The sequence below is a fragment of the Silurus meridionalis genome, chromosome 5 (assembly GCF_014805685.1).
Source record: "Silurus meridionalis isolate SWU-2019-XX chromosome 5, ASM1480568v1, whole genome shotgun sequence".
Classification (NCBI taxonomy): domain Eukaryota; kingdom Metazoa; phylum Chordata; class Actinopteri; order Siluriformes; family Siluridae; genus Silurus; species Silurus meridionalis.
In genome coordinates this window covers 22602249-22617886 of record NC_060888.1, presented here as the reverse complement: position 1 = coordinate 22617886, position 15638 = coordinate 22602249, and the positions used below count along the sequence as shown (strand labels likewise).

Here is a 15638-nt window from a genome sequence, read left to right as displayed (position 1 = left end):
AATCATCTTTGACCTTTACGCTGACATATTCAATATTCACAATGGCTTGCATGTTTTTTTGTTTTGTTTTGTAGAACAACAGCACCAAGAACAGTTACACTGAATGGTATGAAGTAGACGCTGAGGCTGATTTCAAAGCATGTTTAATTACGCTTGGCAGAAATGCCCTTTAGATTTCATGTGCATTCGGGCTCCTTGATTTAATCCCACTTCGATAACGCAGAACACAGCGTCAGTGGGATTTCAGCAGTGAGTATATGGTTACTGTTGTGAGTAATGGAAATATACAGTACAGTTAATCAATATATACTTCCTGATTACACAAACATTTATTTATGACCTTATTTATTTATTTATTTATTTGTTTGTTTATTTATGACCAGATGCGTCCTCAAACCATGTTACAGTCAACAAGTGAGCAGGTAAGGGCTCTCGAGTTCTATCTTGCCCCACCCACATCATATCTACAGCTATTCAGAGCACATACCAGCTGAACACATTCTGCATTTATGGTCTTCCAAGGCATGGCTAGCCATTACTGACACCTCTTAATATCTAGGAGGTCATTCAATTGGAAAACATTGGTGACAAGGACCACTAAATGTCAACATAGATTTGATTTACATGTTTTAATAACAATATTATGTGATATGATTTTGTCTGCTTGAATGTTTACAGAATGTTGAACAGGGAATGTATGGATGGCTGGGTTTTAAATATTTATGATGATTTGCAACCTAGACTTATGTGGATTCTGAAAATTCCAAAGATGTGCCTGTGTGTGTGTGTGTGTGTGTGTGTGTGTGTGTGTGTGTGTGTGTGTGTGTGTGTGTGTGCAGTGTGAGTGTGTGTGTGTGTGTGTGTGTGTGTGTGTGTGGGTGTGTGTGAGAATCCATTTTAAAGCCCTATATGAATACCACACTAAATGGTGGAGTCATGAAGTCAGAGATGAAGGACATGATCCCCCCCCCACGCCCCCAGCCCCCCCATGCTAATGTACACATGAAAGGCGCACAGATGCGTAACAGGAATAATTCAACAGCTCTATTTTGGTTAGCCATTCACAAGAGGGCATTCGAACCATAAATCGCTCATCCAAAAATCATAAAATGTCTTCTCTTCTCAGGTCTTGGTGCACAGCTCACTCTTCCTCTTTCTCAGGTGAAGGTAAGATTGTATCATGACTTGTCTAATAAGGTTTGATGTGAGATGGTGTCAAAGATTATCAGCTGCCTAGATTGATTGTGATTTGGTTAGTGTACTTAAAACAAACTCAAGGACTTTGGGTACTAAATTGGATTATTCCTTGTCGCTGAGGAGGTGACAGTACGTATCTAAGTATACAGTATACATCATTTTACCTTAAGAGCCACTGAAAGGTTTACTCTAAAAACTTTACTATAAAAACGAATTAAGGGAAGAAATTGCAGAAAAAAGTAACCTGGAACCACACCAGTGTACAAGGAAAGTACAGTTTGTTTATTACCAAGAGTGTAAGTATTCTTAGAAGAATTGTACAATGATTATAAAAAGTATAATGTATAAGCATTGAACAGTTTGCTGAAGATAATTTTAAAATACTACATTTAATTTCTTCAGGTTTTACCTATCATGTGAGTGTAGGAATGTAACTAGACCCAAATGGCATTAGAAACACAATGATCTTTGTGTGCATGAGATCATGTAGTAAATGTCTTCTGTTTGTAAATGTGCAAATTGTTGAAACGAGAAATGGAATTGAGAGATCTGCGGACTAAACTGTAAATACTGTAGATATTTATATGCAAATATACATATGTTAAACCATGATACACAGCAGTTGTTTTATTTTTTTAAATCTAATAAAGCAAATTGAATAATATTTGAAGTAAAACACATATACTATTAATAGTAAAGTTTTGAGGAATACTGTTAAATAGCAATTCAGTGTGTGTGTGTGTGTGTGTGTGTGTGTGTGTGTGTGTGTGTGTGTGTGTGTGTGCAAAAAACTCCCATTTGATGTGTTAATTTTTTTTCTAAATGTGAAGAAAGTTGTGCTCATGTGTATTGGGGTTGCAAACAAAAGCTGTTTTTTAATCTATTTTCTAATCCTGAATTGCTACTTAACAGTATTCCTCAAAACTTTACTATTAATAGTATATTGTGCATCAATTAATGGATAAAAAAATAGCCATATATATAAAGTGCCATATTCCGCATTAAATCTGTGCACCTGGCAACTGCAACACATAGCACTAATTCAAGCCTGTATTTAAAGGCCATTGACGCACAATGAAATACTTTAAACTTGATATGTGTTCGGTTGCACTTCCTGTTTCTCCACACTTTCAGGGACCTGTGTGTCATATCCAAACCTGATCTTAAACATTTCCGTTATTTTCTATATTCTCCTAAAAAAGGAATACACCCTTAAATATACACTAAAACGGTGTTTCTACAGGTTACATTGTTCAGCCTGAATGTCTGACCTCATAGCCACTGCTGCTACTGTATGTCTGAAAGCAACTGAAGACCTTGAGAAGTCACATCCAGCCTTTTGTATCTGCTCCTTTATTAGCTCTGATTTTATGTGCTGGTGTAATCCTGTCACTCAGGGAGGGACTGTTGACATGGGGACAATTTCTTAAGGAAACATGGGACCTCACCCACTTTAAGGCGAGATTTTTGTGGGATTATTTTAAATAATAGCCTTCTTGGGTTGCAAGGACAAAAGAAAGACAGACTCCTAGCGTGTGGTTGCCTATATTAAGATTTCAATCCTGATTACCATGATGTTATGCCCTGGTGCCTTCATGGTTGCAGCTGCTATCATTTCTGGCAGAGAGAAAGGAATGGTAGCAATGTTGAATACAGCCAGACAGGAACACTTATAGCACCTCCTGGCCTTCAATTAAGCATTCACAATATAACACGAGCAAATATACGCAACAGAACAGAACAGAAAACATGTGCAGATCTAAATCTGGTAGAAATAAAGCTGTCCTCAGGTCTTTCTAAAAACGTGACTTGCTTTATGCCATTTTGTAAACTGTACTGATATTAAGCAATGTTTCTCTAATGATTACCAAACAAGTTGGACATAATTGCTCCTAGATCTAGATTAATTTCTTTGTTTTAATAGCCGTTACTTGGCATCAGTAACACTGTACTTTCTTTTCTTAAAGGACACAAAGAGAACTATGTCTGAAGGGTAACTTGACATCCTGTTGCTATGTACATAATAGAAATAATGATTATTAATCGAATAATTGTTGTTTATTAAATTCATTAATATTTGCTCTATCATCCCCACCCCCAACCCTCACAAAAATACAGACCGGTAAGTTGAAGCATGAAACCTGTAATTTCAAAGTTGCTTTATATTATAAGTCAATGCAATTTAAACTCAACATCCTTAAATCATGTGACCAATCCAATAGTTTATCCAGTTGTACATTTTACTCAGCTTCATACTGTACATTTCTGCATTAGTTTAAAATTTAGAACTGTAGTTCCTTTAATAATTTATAGTAAAGAAATATCATGCTTTAGGATAGTAAAACTGAGTAATAAGTTGGGAATTTTATAAATTGAATTTATTCACGTTTTATTTAATCAATAATGTTTTTTTTTTGTTTTGTTTTTTTCAGAAAAAGAACAAAATCTCAGCCACACGGCGGTTTCAATTAAAAGTGAGCCCTATTCTTACTGTATTTCTTGTAGAGAATAACACATAACAGGGTATGCATGCTGTTTTTTTTTTTTAAATAAATTACAGCTGGGTGGGTTCAGTAATTAAAAAGAATAATTTTTGAAAGATTTATAGTTCAATTTAATGTTATTTTATTTTATGTCCACAAAACAAATTAGTTTCTGTTATCACTTATTTTATAACAGCTATAAACATTTGTTCCTTCAGCCCCTCTCTTTACACTCTAGAAGATAAAACCAAGAAAAAACTGTTTGTCAGGTTGGGAAGCTTACAGACTGTTACAACACACTGACATTGAAGACTCATTTAGTAAAAATTAAATAAAAACATCTCTTTAAAGCAAGCTTCATGATAATATGAATTTCTTTATTAAATGTCAGAATCATTTTTAATCTATTCACTCTCATATAATTTCATTTGAATGAACTGTTACTATAGAGACAATAACATAAAAGAATAAAATTTGAATATTATTTTAATATTTTCGTTATTAGATGGCACTACTGTCAGAGCTGCTGTTATATTGTGAATTCAATTGTCCTGTGGTTTCTATCAAGTAATTACACTGTGTCAAGTTAAGCACCACAGTTTTTCTGTCTAAATTCATCCGTAACAGGGCAAGCTGCTGAAGAAGGCATCATCTATGCTTATAGATGAGAAAGAGCAGAACAAGCATGAGAGAGCGAGTGTTCTGAATGAGAGAGTCCCTCCACTCAAACTCTCTGGACTGTCTGTTCACGAGCTGCAGGTATAGACACAATGTCTTACACTACTGCCATTAGAGTATGAGATAGAGCTTTCTAAAACCCTGCCAGTTAATCATTTTTTAATCATTTCTTTACAGGAGCTCTGCAAAGATCTCCACCGCAAGATCGACACCGTTGATGACGCGATACGACCTTGAAGTTAAAGTGGCCAAAAATGAAAATGAGGTATTGATAAAAATTTGCCAAAAGGTTCAATCCTCTGTAGTCTTTTTAAAAATAAAAGAAATCAATATAAGTTAAAAAATTTGTCAATTTGGCATTTACACCAGATAATTTGCCTTTAAGAATGTTTTAATATGGATATTTGGAATTTATTTTGGAAATAAAACTGGGGTTAATGTTTTTCTAGCTCAAACTATAATGTTATTTAGTCTGTAGAATCATCAGTTACACTCGTGTCAGCTGGTAAATTAGATCGAAACACTCTCAATCCTAATTTTGTTCTTCGTTTGGTGCTGACATTTTTCACACACCAGTCCTATTAAAACACATGTGGCCCAGAAAAGGCAGAATTGTACGGTTAAATTTTTTTATTATTTATACAAACAGCTTTTCTGTTGACCTTTGTTACATTTGGTGAAAACACAGTGTGAACCTAGTAGGGTAATGTAGACTTGAAAATCATGCTTTGAGCAGCTCATCTACCTTCAAATGTGTTTGGTGACCGATAATAGATTTTAGTTTACCATCTATATGCCACCAGACATCACTGTGCATCAATGTGTCTGAGTTCTGATACTACTGAGGCTAGTGAATACAAATGTATATGTTTATTAGACAATGGACTAGTTGTGATTTAGTGCGATGATGCAATTCTCTTGAATTGCTCATATTATAATTGGATTAGCATTAAACATTAGCATTGTTTAACCTTTTGAAATCCCAGGGTCCTACATATAATCTGGTAAATCAGAACCGTTCCTATTACAGTTGCTGTAATCCATAAATAATTAATAGTAATTCCTAAATAATGAAATATCTGGTGTGAATTGTAATGGTGTTATCTGAGGAGTAAAACAAGAATAACACAAATGCTGTTTTGCTGTAGATCCAAACACTGACACAGAAGATCAGCGAAATCAAGGGTACCATGAACAGAACCAAACTGAAGAGGGTGAAGAAATCGGCTGACGCAATGCTGGGTGCTCTGACCGAATCCAAAATGTCATCGAAGGCAGACTTTAAAGCTAACCTGAAGACATTCAAGAAAGAGGAGGAGAAGGTAAGTTTTAAGTTGATGCCACACCAGGAGATCTGTTTCATTGATGAGTTAATATCTATGTATATATAAGTGAGCGCTTTTTATAATGAGTTTATTTCCCACAGAAAGAAGAGGTGACTGACTGGCGTAAAAACGTGGAGGCCATGTCTGGTATGGAGGGCAGGAAGAAAATATTTGATGCTGGTCAATGAACAATTTATAAATGCAAAAGAGAGTCAGCTGTAAACATGTCAGATGGGCTAAAACTTTCATGTTGTGTAATATTGTTTCATAGTTAAGCGACATTAAGTGCAAAATCATACATACATGGCATCCTCAAACAATAAGCTTTTGAAAAAGATTTATGATCTGCAACTTTCCATGTATTTATCATTGTTCAAAGTTGTGTTGGCACTTGATCTGACCTGGCTGTTTTTGTGTCAGCATAAATTGATCTCATATACATTTACTTCTTAGAACTGATCAATAGGGAAAATGAATCTGGTAGAAAAGAGATGGCTGAAATGTACATGACTTTTGTGGTGTAGTGTTGTTTTGTAAGATGCCGGATACAGCAAACATTTCCAGTCACTCAGAAATCAGTGTTATAGCATTCCAAAATTAAATGCATTGTATTAATGAACTAGGTGTGTGGAGTTTTCTTTACCCATTGTTCCAGTGCTTTGATTGCAATATCTGCCATTATTCTAAAAAGTGGTAGCTCAGTGGTAAAGGCACTGGGTTACCAATCGTGTAGTTGGTGGTTCAAGCCCCGTATTGACCTTAACCCACTGTGCTCCAGGGGCACTATATCATGGCTGACCCTGCTCGACCTGTCTTTCTAACATCGCTAGAATTGCTGTGAAGGAATAATTTAATCGTGGCAATTATATGCTTTACAAAAATGTTGCTTTTAGAGTGTAGCTGATAAAATATACCAAAGGTTTTAACTTCTCACATATTTTTTGGCTATGATGCAACTTCTAAAAAAATGTTTTATCATGTTTTCATATTCTACTCTCTTAAACATGATTTGGCATGGTCAGATCATTCTGGCAGACTTCTCCCCATATAGGGTCAAACAATGGGGAACTGTAGTGACCTAGGCTGTGCAGTGGTATGATAAGTAAAAGGAGCTACAAGGGATATAGTCTATTTTAATGCTCCACTCATAAGAGGCCATTGAAACTACAAATGTCATTGTTGCATTGTTGCATTACTACACACTCCTCAGTCTTTTGGGCTTTCGCAGATATGTTTTCCTAAATGTATTAAAATGTAATGACTTTTGTAATTATAATGAAGAGACTTTAAATAACAAAGAATCATTTTAATGTCGTTTTTTTTTGTCTTTTTGTGTTGTGTTGCTTATTTATCTTCTGTCCTTTAAAAATTACAACCTGGAAATACTATTGAAAAAGATTTCCATAAATTAGTATATATATATATATATATATATATATATATATATATATATAGTTATATATAGTTATATATAATATATAATATATATAGTTTTTTTTTAAAGGTAGGTGCAATGTCTTACATGTAAGTACATTTACAGCATTTGGTAGACACCCTTATATAAAGTGACTTACATTTGTTAAGCAAATAAGGGTTAAGGGCCTTGCTCAAGGGTCAAGCAGTGGATAAGATGTTGGATTTCTGATCAGGAGGTTATGGTTTCAAATCCCACTACCAAAACCTGATCAGAAATCCAACATCTTATAAATTTAGCTACCACTTCAAAGAATTTAAAGTTTTTCTTTCTAACTTTCTCAATAATCCACAGTTCAAGATTGGTGAATCAGCAAAATTGTACTGCATATTTTCAATAATGGATTTCTATAACGAGAGCGGTCAGGAGAGTGCCATTTAATGTAACTCAATAGGGAATGCAGGGTTTGTTTGTTTCATAGTAGTTTAACATTAAGTCCACTATTTATTTTATTACATTTTTCTACCAATTGCACTATAGTTACAAACTATAGTACAAACCTTTTTATTGTAGTTACTAAATAATAATTGAATAATAAACCAGGAGTTTAATTAGTAAGAATCTGTACAAGCTCTGACACTGCTATTGTACCCCCTTATTTGCAGAAACAGAAACCCAAAATTTTGGCTGAGATTGCAGAAATGTGCAGTTATAACAACAATTCAAGTTCAAACCTTTTTTCAGACTAAAATACTGGAGAAGGTAAGTTTATTGTTTGAGAAGGATGAAAAACAAAACTAGATAGAAAGAGCCCTGCATAAGAGAATTCCTCCTCTGGAATTATTTAGCTTGTTGTTGCAGGAGCTTCAGTTTGGGTTTGATGACAGTTTCCTGTATTTGTGCTAATATTTAAAAAGCCAATTTTAAGCAAACCTGCCAATACAAGTGTCTTTCAAGCAAACCTGCCCATACATTCTTACTGATTTTAAAATATGAATTATGATAGTCTTTTTGCCAGACTACATGGGGAACATTAATTTCTCCAGTGCTTTGTAATAGTGAGTAATTTTTTTCTGGCATTAGAAAGTTTTCAGGACAGAGTACACTTTGGTTTTCATTTCTTGGTAACATGAATGCTGTGTATTGGGATATAATATAAAAAAGTTAAAAGAGCATTTGATAAAGGGTTCATATTTTTATCAATGTATGTATTTATGTTATATCTATGTTTAAATGTTCCCCAAGTAAGTTAAGTAAGTTATAACAGGAATTAATTTCTTTGCACAGATTTTCCAAAACAGTAATTATAGGTCAAAAAGTATGACATGCAATTTATATAAAAAAAACTTTTTGAAATAATTGGCTTTGTTAGCGCATCATACTATTACTCAGTTTATATTTTTTCTTTTGCTAAAATTGTATCCACTGTGTAAGCTCAGCACAATAATGTTTTTTGTGCGATTCATCCTCAGGCACTATGCAGTGATCTCAACCAAAGAATTTTCAAAATAGATGAAAGTCAAAGTTGGCAATACAAGCACCAAAAGTTCAATCACACATTTGCAGTTTTCTGGTTCTTTACTAGGATATTATTGATGTGATCAACATACTTATCTTTTGTTTAGCTCAGATTGCAGAGTTGTCCCATAAAATCTTTCAACTCAAAGGAAAAATGAATAGATGTGCTATGCAGAGGACTGCAACTGCAACGTATAAGTGCATTCTGGAACTTTGAGTCCAGCACTTGCTTTTCTCCAAAAAAATTACACTGAACACTTTTGAAAAAATGGTGAGTGAGAAAGAAGTTCATGCTTTTGTTTTTTTAAGAGCTAACTGACAGATCATGGAATGAACAGTCATCATGTATGTTCAAATTAATTATTATTTAACTTATTGAACCATATCATCTGTGCGAGTCTGCCTGTGACATTAGCTCACCAGATGGCTGATAGCTTTTCACAAAAAGGAAACAAAAACACAATACAAACTAACAAAATAGCATCAGAATCAACACGAACATCACAAATACTTCAATATAAACATATGTTTCATGCACATCATCATGCACAGGAGAGGCTTCGGTCTGGTCAGTGGTCACTCTCTGGTAACACTCTGAGGTAAAGCCCTGATCGGTGGAGTGTTGCAGTGATGGTTGGCCTACAAGTTTCTCTCATGTCCTTACATGATCTCTGGAGAATGACATTTGAGTCCTTAGTCACTTTTTAAAAAGGCACTTGTCTCTGATTGCTCATCTCTAGGAAGAGTCCTTGTTGTTCCAAACCTCTTCTATTAAAAAACAAATCTTAGCAGTGACTGTTCTTTTGAGAATCATCAATTTTTTTTTTGTAATCTCCCCCAGATCTGTGTATAGACACTATCCTATCCTAGCTCTGTAGCCAGTTCATTTGTTCTCGTTTCTTAGTTTTTGCTCTGATATGCATTTTTTATCTGGTAGACCTTATATAAAAAGATGTGTCTTTCCAAAACGTAATCAGTCAATGGAATATGCTTCAACTGGACACCAATCAAAGTGCTGAAACAACTTCAAGATTATGCAGAGAAATAAGATTTACCTGAGCTACATCAGTTATTTTAAATTCAAGCATTTTAAATGTATAGAAAGTCATGAGAAAATCATGTTTTTGCTGTGTGATTATGGGATATAGAGTGTACAATGATATATTAAAATGCTTTAAAGCATTTATCAGAATGCTGAGACATTATAAATTAGATGGGGCCTGAATATATTCAGAATGTACTATATGTAATGTGTTTCAGAGTGGAATTCAGCCTTAAGTGACCTCATCAATCATGTATTGTAGTAAAATATTTTTAATCTGAAACATTTTCTTTTTTCATGAAACTTTGATGACATCCTGGTGTAGTTCAAGAGGACAGAATTAATGCAGTCAGGTTAAAATAAATAAAAAATTGTGATAAATGATAAATGATTCACATGAACAAAAGTATATTTAGTTTCATAACTGATTCAAACATACTGTGTCTATCTCAGTGTTTGAAACCTTATACCAGAATTATTTGATACCCCAAACTTCTTTAGACTCACATGGTCAGATTCAGACTAGTGCAGCATACGAACATTGTATTATTAGACATTGAAACCAGTGTCCTTAGGGCAGAACCTCTGCTAGGACCTGCTCCCAGTTTGCCAGTTTGACGAGATAACAACACAAAGCCATTTTAAGTCAGGGGACTTGTTGCATTTGTTCAAATGTTATCAGCAGACATTAGGACTAAAAATAAGCCAGCGGCAAAGGGGCCAGCGATAATTCTTGACACCTCTGTCCTGGACAAGGTCCACATAGAGAGTTCACATTACAATAACAAAATGCATCCACCTGCTTCCAAAAGTCAAAATAAAACTGGTGATTTACTGTGCTGAGATCCCCAATGAGCTGCTTGTGCATGAGCTTAGAAATGGTCACATATATTCAATTCTGAATAATTAGCCTAATTGACCTGATAAATATTGAATGTAATCTCAGTATGACTCCTGCCATAGCTTCGAATGCATCAAATCTAGACTCATACTCTTAATTATTTTAGACTATATACAGGTAGTCGTCGACATACGACCTATTACGACCACAATCGCTAGCCGCGGCGTACCAACCTCCGGCATCATTTCACAGTACTGTACATTTAGCCTACTCTACTCACGACCAAATCGGGTTACGACCGGTCTGTCGGTCCCAATCGTGGTCGTAAGTCGACGACTACCTGTACATCTTCCAATAAGCTACTCTGCAAGTTATTGTTTACTTTGAATTACTGAACTATAAACTAAGATGTTCAGTCACTTTTGGACCAAACCAGGATCCTGTCACTCTCAACAATGATCGGCAGAAAGCATGTCATACAAAAAACTTCTTAACCTTTGTCTCAGTGTAAGACAACGTGCCATTTCAATGTACCCTAATGGAATTTAATCTTTTGCCATCAACAGGGGCATCCAAACTCCACCACACCTAAGCCTGCATGCCCCAAGTCAAATAAAAGTTGTTTTATTATGCCACTTAACTACAGAATGACCAGCAGAATGTCCAAGGCTGATGTCTATTTTAGTGATGCACTCACATGGGTGTTAGAAACTATATATCTGAACCATTTTCCTCTATCCATCTTCAGCGAGTTAGTGCTCTTGCTGGACTTTTCTTCACCGAAATAAAGAAGGTAAGCCTCGTTTTAGTCATTATCAGAGGATCCATTTCGATCTAGCGTGTCTGATGCCAAACAATGCATGCATTAAGCAATTCTCGAGAGTGTTGCACTGTTATTGGCACCTCAATGTCAAAACCTGGTTCAGTGTTACACTGCTGGAAAGTGCAACGGGCCATTCTTCACTCATTCACATGCCACTGAAATCGGTTGCGATCCATGTCGATTTTCAGCTATGCCTAAACTCTACAGTGCTATGTGCAGCGGTTGTTCCAATGAAGACAAATTAATGAAATGTCCCTGTCAGTGTTTAAATATCAAAATACAGTCTATGATCATTTATCCAGGGTTTGTATAATTATGCATTTGCTAAGAATTGTTTTGTAGTCATATTGCTTTTTTTGTGAAATAAAGTGTGTGAAAAATAAATGCAACCTCTCCACCTTTAGTTCAGTTTCAGCTGAATGACATAATGAGCCATTCATAACAATTCATTCAATGCGTTTAAATATTTTTTCCCTTGCAGGACAAACAAGAAGAAATGGCTGATGGGTAAGTGATGCTATAAACAAAGCAAATATGAACACCTCTATCAAACCTTTTTGTTTGTACGTTTAACTAAACCCTTCTCCTCTTTCTTTTTTCTCCTCCTCAAACAGACCGGTGAGTTTCAACATGTTCAAAATTCAGAACCAATCAAGATCTTTGCAGTTTTGATCTATATTAAAAACATGAAAGGATGTTTGTACCTTAGAACACTGTACTTTTGAATATTTCAGATTTTTTCTGATTTCTGATATTTCCAACATACAGTATAATATGTCTTGCATGTACATAAAGGTACAATTATCTATTTAAATAATACCTTTCACTCTGTTCAGGAAAATATAGGTTTAAATAATACCTTTCACTCTGTTCAGGAAAATATAGGGTAATTATTTAAACACCTAGCACAGTAAGATTTAAGGAAAAAAAAAAAACATGCAATGACTCCTAAAATTTTTTAAGTAGAATCATATTTTTCCCCCCTTAAGACAGAGAAACAACAACAAAAACTACTTCTTAACAATTTCAAACCATGAAGAAATTGATTAATGAAAAAGAATTGAAGTTAGACTTGGTACACTATCCCTGAACTTGAGTAAAGATACAATTTCCCTGCCTAAATATAACTCCAGTAAAAGTAATTTATATTTATACTGGAGTAAAAGCACAGGTTTATTTTAATGGACATAAGTATCAAAAGTACCAATCTACAGTATGTTTAAAAAAATGTATACAGTTAATTGTTCAATCCTTCTGCACATCAGACATTTTAGAGTGAGAGATTTCTATTATTACAGATACACAATGAGAAAACCTTAACTCTATACACACTTCCACCAGAACCGCAATGTTACACCTGTGGCTTTACATCATGTATTTATAAAATGCAGTGGAGTAAAAAAAAAAAAGAAGAAGATACTACACAATGTATTCAATTCAACTCATTTTTATTTGTACAGCACTTTTAACAATGGACAATTTCTCAAAGCAGCTTTGCACAGATAATGCGGTAATAAAGAATAAATAAGAATGCACTTTATAAGTGTAAGGTGGTCCCTAATGAGCAAGTCGGTGGCAACTGTGGCAAGGAAAAACCTTCTGAAATGGCATAAGGACGATAACTTGGGAGAAACCAGACTCAAGAGAACCCATCCTCATCTTGGTAGCACTTAAAGTCTTATTAAAATATAATAAACAATTAGTTGAAAATATTTAAATAAATTTGACTTTGTATCTATCCACCTCTGGTTAAACCAGGAATCAATAATAAGAAAAAACAGTGGAGCAACAACCAATACTAATGCTCTGTTAATGTGCATGTACAAAACACAAATGGATTTGTCATACAAACCACATCATATTGAATGTGTATTTTATGAATCCTTCAGAGAAAGAGCAAGATTTCCTCTGGACGCCGGCTTGGGTTGAAGGTAAAAAATAAATAATTATGCACACAGTCAGTTTATACTTGCTAGTATTTACTAATTTGGTTTCCTTTTAGATCAAGATGCTAAACACAGCCCAGGAAATGCTCATATTAGAGAAGCAACAGAAGAAGAAAGAGAAGGAGGACACACTGAGCGAGAGGGTTCCGCCTCTAAAGCTTTCGGGTCTCACTGTCCAGGAACTGCAGGTAGACATAGATCCATCTTAAAGCTCATTTTAACACAGCTGATTTCTTGACTCTATTGTTTGTTTTTTAATTTGGTTCAGGATCTTTGCAGGGATCTCCATTGCAAGATTGATGTAATTGATGAGGAGCGCTACAACATTCAAGTCAAGGTGTCCAAAAATGACAAAGAGGTATGAGGAATTAATGATAGGAATAGTTCAGTATTGGTTTTCTAGACTGTTTATAATTTTGTGAAAAAGGAAATATCATAGCCTGATGAGAAAACTGGCCTGAATTTGGCATACTTCAGGAATGTAGACCCATTTCTGTAAAGACACCGACAACAGGAAGCTCTCTGATGACTTCAGGCATCAGTTTGTCTTGATAATGCTTATATAATTTAAAATTTCGTGAAATAATGTAACCGTTCATAATTGGTATGTTTCCTAAAACAGATAGAGGAAATGACAAGGAAGATCATCGAAATGAGAGGCAAGATGAAAAGGCCTACTCTGAAGAGAGTAAGGATCTCAGCCGAGGCTATGCTCAGTGTCCTTCTCGGCGCTAGACACAAAGAGTCCTTTGACTTCAAAGCCAATCTGAAAACAGTGAGGAAGGAGGAGGAGAAGGTAAGAACATTTCACATGATCTCTTCTGCTTATTGATAGGAGCTCCAGGCTTAAAGAGGAAGTGGTAGGTCAAAGGTTAAGGCTCTGGGTTACTGATCAGAAGGTTGGGGTTCAAGAGTGGCAGCTTGGCAATCAATATCATGGCTGACCCTCCGCTTTGACCCCAGCTTCCTAACATTGCTGAGATATGCATAGAAAGAATTTCACTGTGCTGGTAAAAGCATCTTTCTTACTTCTTTTCCTGAAGGTGTCAAACAGCATCAATGTTTGACTGGAAATAATGCAGGGCTAATGCAAGGTTAATGCAGGGATAAAGAAGGTTAATGCATGGAGAATGCATGGCTAAGGCATGGTGGGAGCATTGGTAAATATGTGTCCAAGGTCCTGTGTTTAGCCCTATGTTGCTTTATTTATTTCTGTGATGTGAGAGTCAGTACCAGCACTGACTACTCCTAGTCCACTAGGTGGGGAACTTCCAAATAAAAGGTTGGGGAACCTGTCATAATAAAAGAGACACTGAGGAGACCCATTAAGCATTTTCATGGAGCACAAAAAATCCAAGATCTAAGATCAGATAAAATAAGCACTGTCCATACATGTCCTATTTACTAAATAATTTATTATAAAAGCAAATTGGGGCTAATTATAGAATGTGATGTTTAAAAAGCACATACAAATCTCATTGTTAGGTGTCCACAAACTTTTGTTAGTATATTGTAAAACAAAATGCTAAAGCTTTTTCCTCACTGTACTACTGTGACCTACACAGAAAGAAGAGGTGACTGACTGGCGTAAGAATGTGGAGGCCATGTCTGGAATGGAGGGCAGGAAAAAGCTATTCAATGCTGGTCAATAGGAGGTAAATATTTTTAAAGGTCAGATTATCTAATGGGCATGCCTTTAGATTTTGAAATACATCATAATAACAAATGCAGCAATAAAAATTGTTGCTTTTAACTACATTTGTTGTAAATTCTATACAGTTATGCAATGTTTACTGTTCAGTTTTACTGTAACCTCTGCACATTTCAGATCACTGATGAGCTCAATAGCTGCAGTCAGCTTCACACTGAGATCTACATCAAGACAATAATAGAAAAAAGGTTGAAAGGCTTCATCCAAATTAGAGTTTGACGAGTTTAAGTTTTGATTTCTATCATGATGTGTAAAAATGCTATAAATGTTTTTTTTATCATATTTGCTAAGGCAAGTTTTTAGAGAATAGCATGGCTGCATAATTATTTGTATAAGTGTATGTGTGAACTGCTATAGCATCTTATTGCTATAACATATTCTTGTTCTTTAATGATGGTGGCATAAATCCAGCAGTGTGTTAGGGTCAATCCCTGTTCTATCTAAAAGTTGAAATAAAACAATATGTGTTTAAACTTGTTAGAAATTGTAATATTTCTTATGATATTGAAATGAATTTCATTTTTAAGTTGGGTAATTAATGCTGCAATTAAAATATCTTGCTTTTACATTTATCACTTCTCATTTACTCTTTGATCTAGTGAACATACCTGTACTTCTGTGTGAACATCAACAACATTTTGAATAGTTTATCTGATACAC

General features: G+C 35.0%; 1 protein-coding gene and 1 pseudogene across 1 annotated transcript; both read left to right on the top strand.

Annotated features, from left to right (window-relative positions):
* Positions 1–1043: 1043 nt before the first annotated feature.
* Positions 1044–6302, top strand: LOC124385658 (annotated as a pseudogene).
* Positions 6303–11196: 4894 nt separating this feature from the next.
* On the top strand, positions 11197–15423 carry LOC124386151 (troponin I, slow skeletal muscle-like). Its single transcript, XM_046849801.1, has 9 exons — positions 11197–11291; positions 11803–11828; positions 11936–11939; positions 13211–13252; positions 13324–13455; positions 13536–13625; positions 13890–14063; positions 14833–14922; positions 15096–15423. The coding sequence occupies exons 2-8, from the start codon at positions 11818–11820 to the stop codon at positions 14917–14919; spliced, it is 540 nt and encodes a 179-aa protein (XP_046705757.1). The 5' UTR covers positions 11197–11291; positions 11803–11817; the 3' UTR covers positions 14920–14922; positions 15096–15423.
* The last annotated feature ends 215 nt before the right edge of the window (positions 15424–15638 follow it).

Bases quoted from the DNA above. Each gene is read 5' to 3' on its own strand.
- LOC124386151 (XM_046849801.1), top strand. The intron at 13,626-13,889 runs GTATGAGGAATT...TTCCTAAAACAG, and splicing joins TGTCCAAAAATGACAAAGAG to ATAGAGGAAATGACAAGGAA. The intron at 14,064-14,832 runs GTAAGAACATTT...TGACCTACACAG, and splicing joins TGAGGAAGGAGGAGGAGAAG to AAAGAAGAGGTGACTGACTG.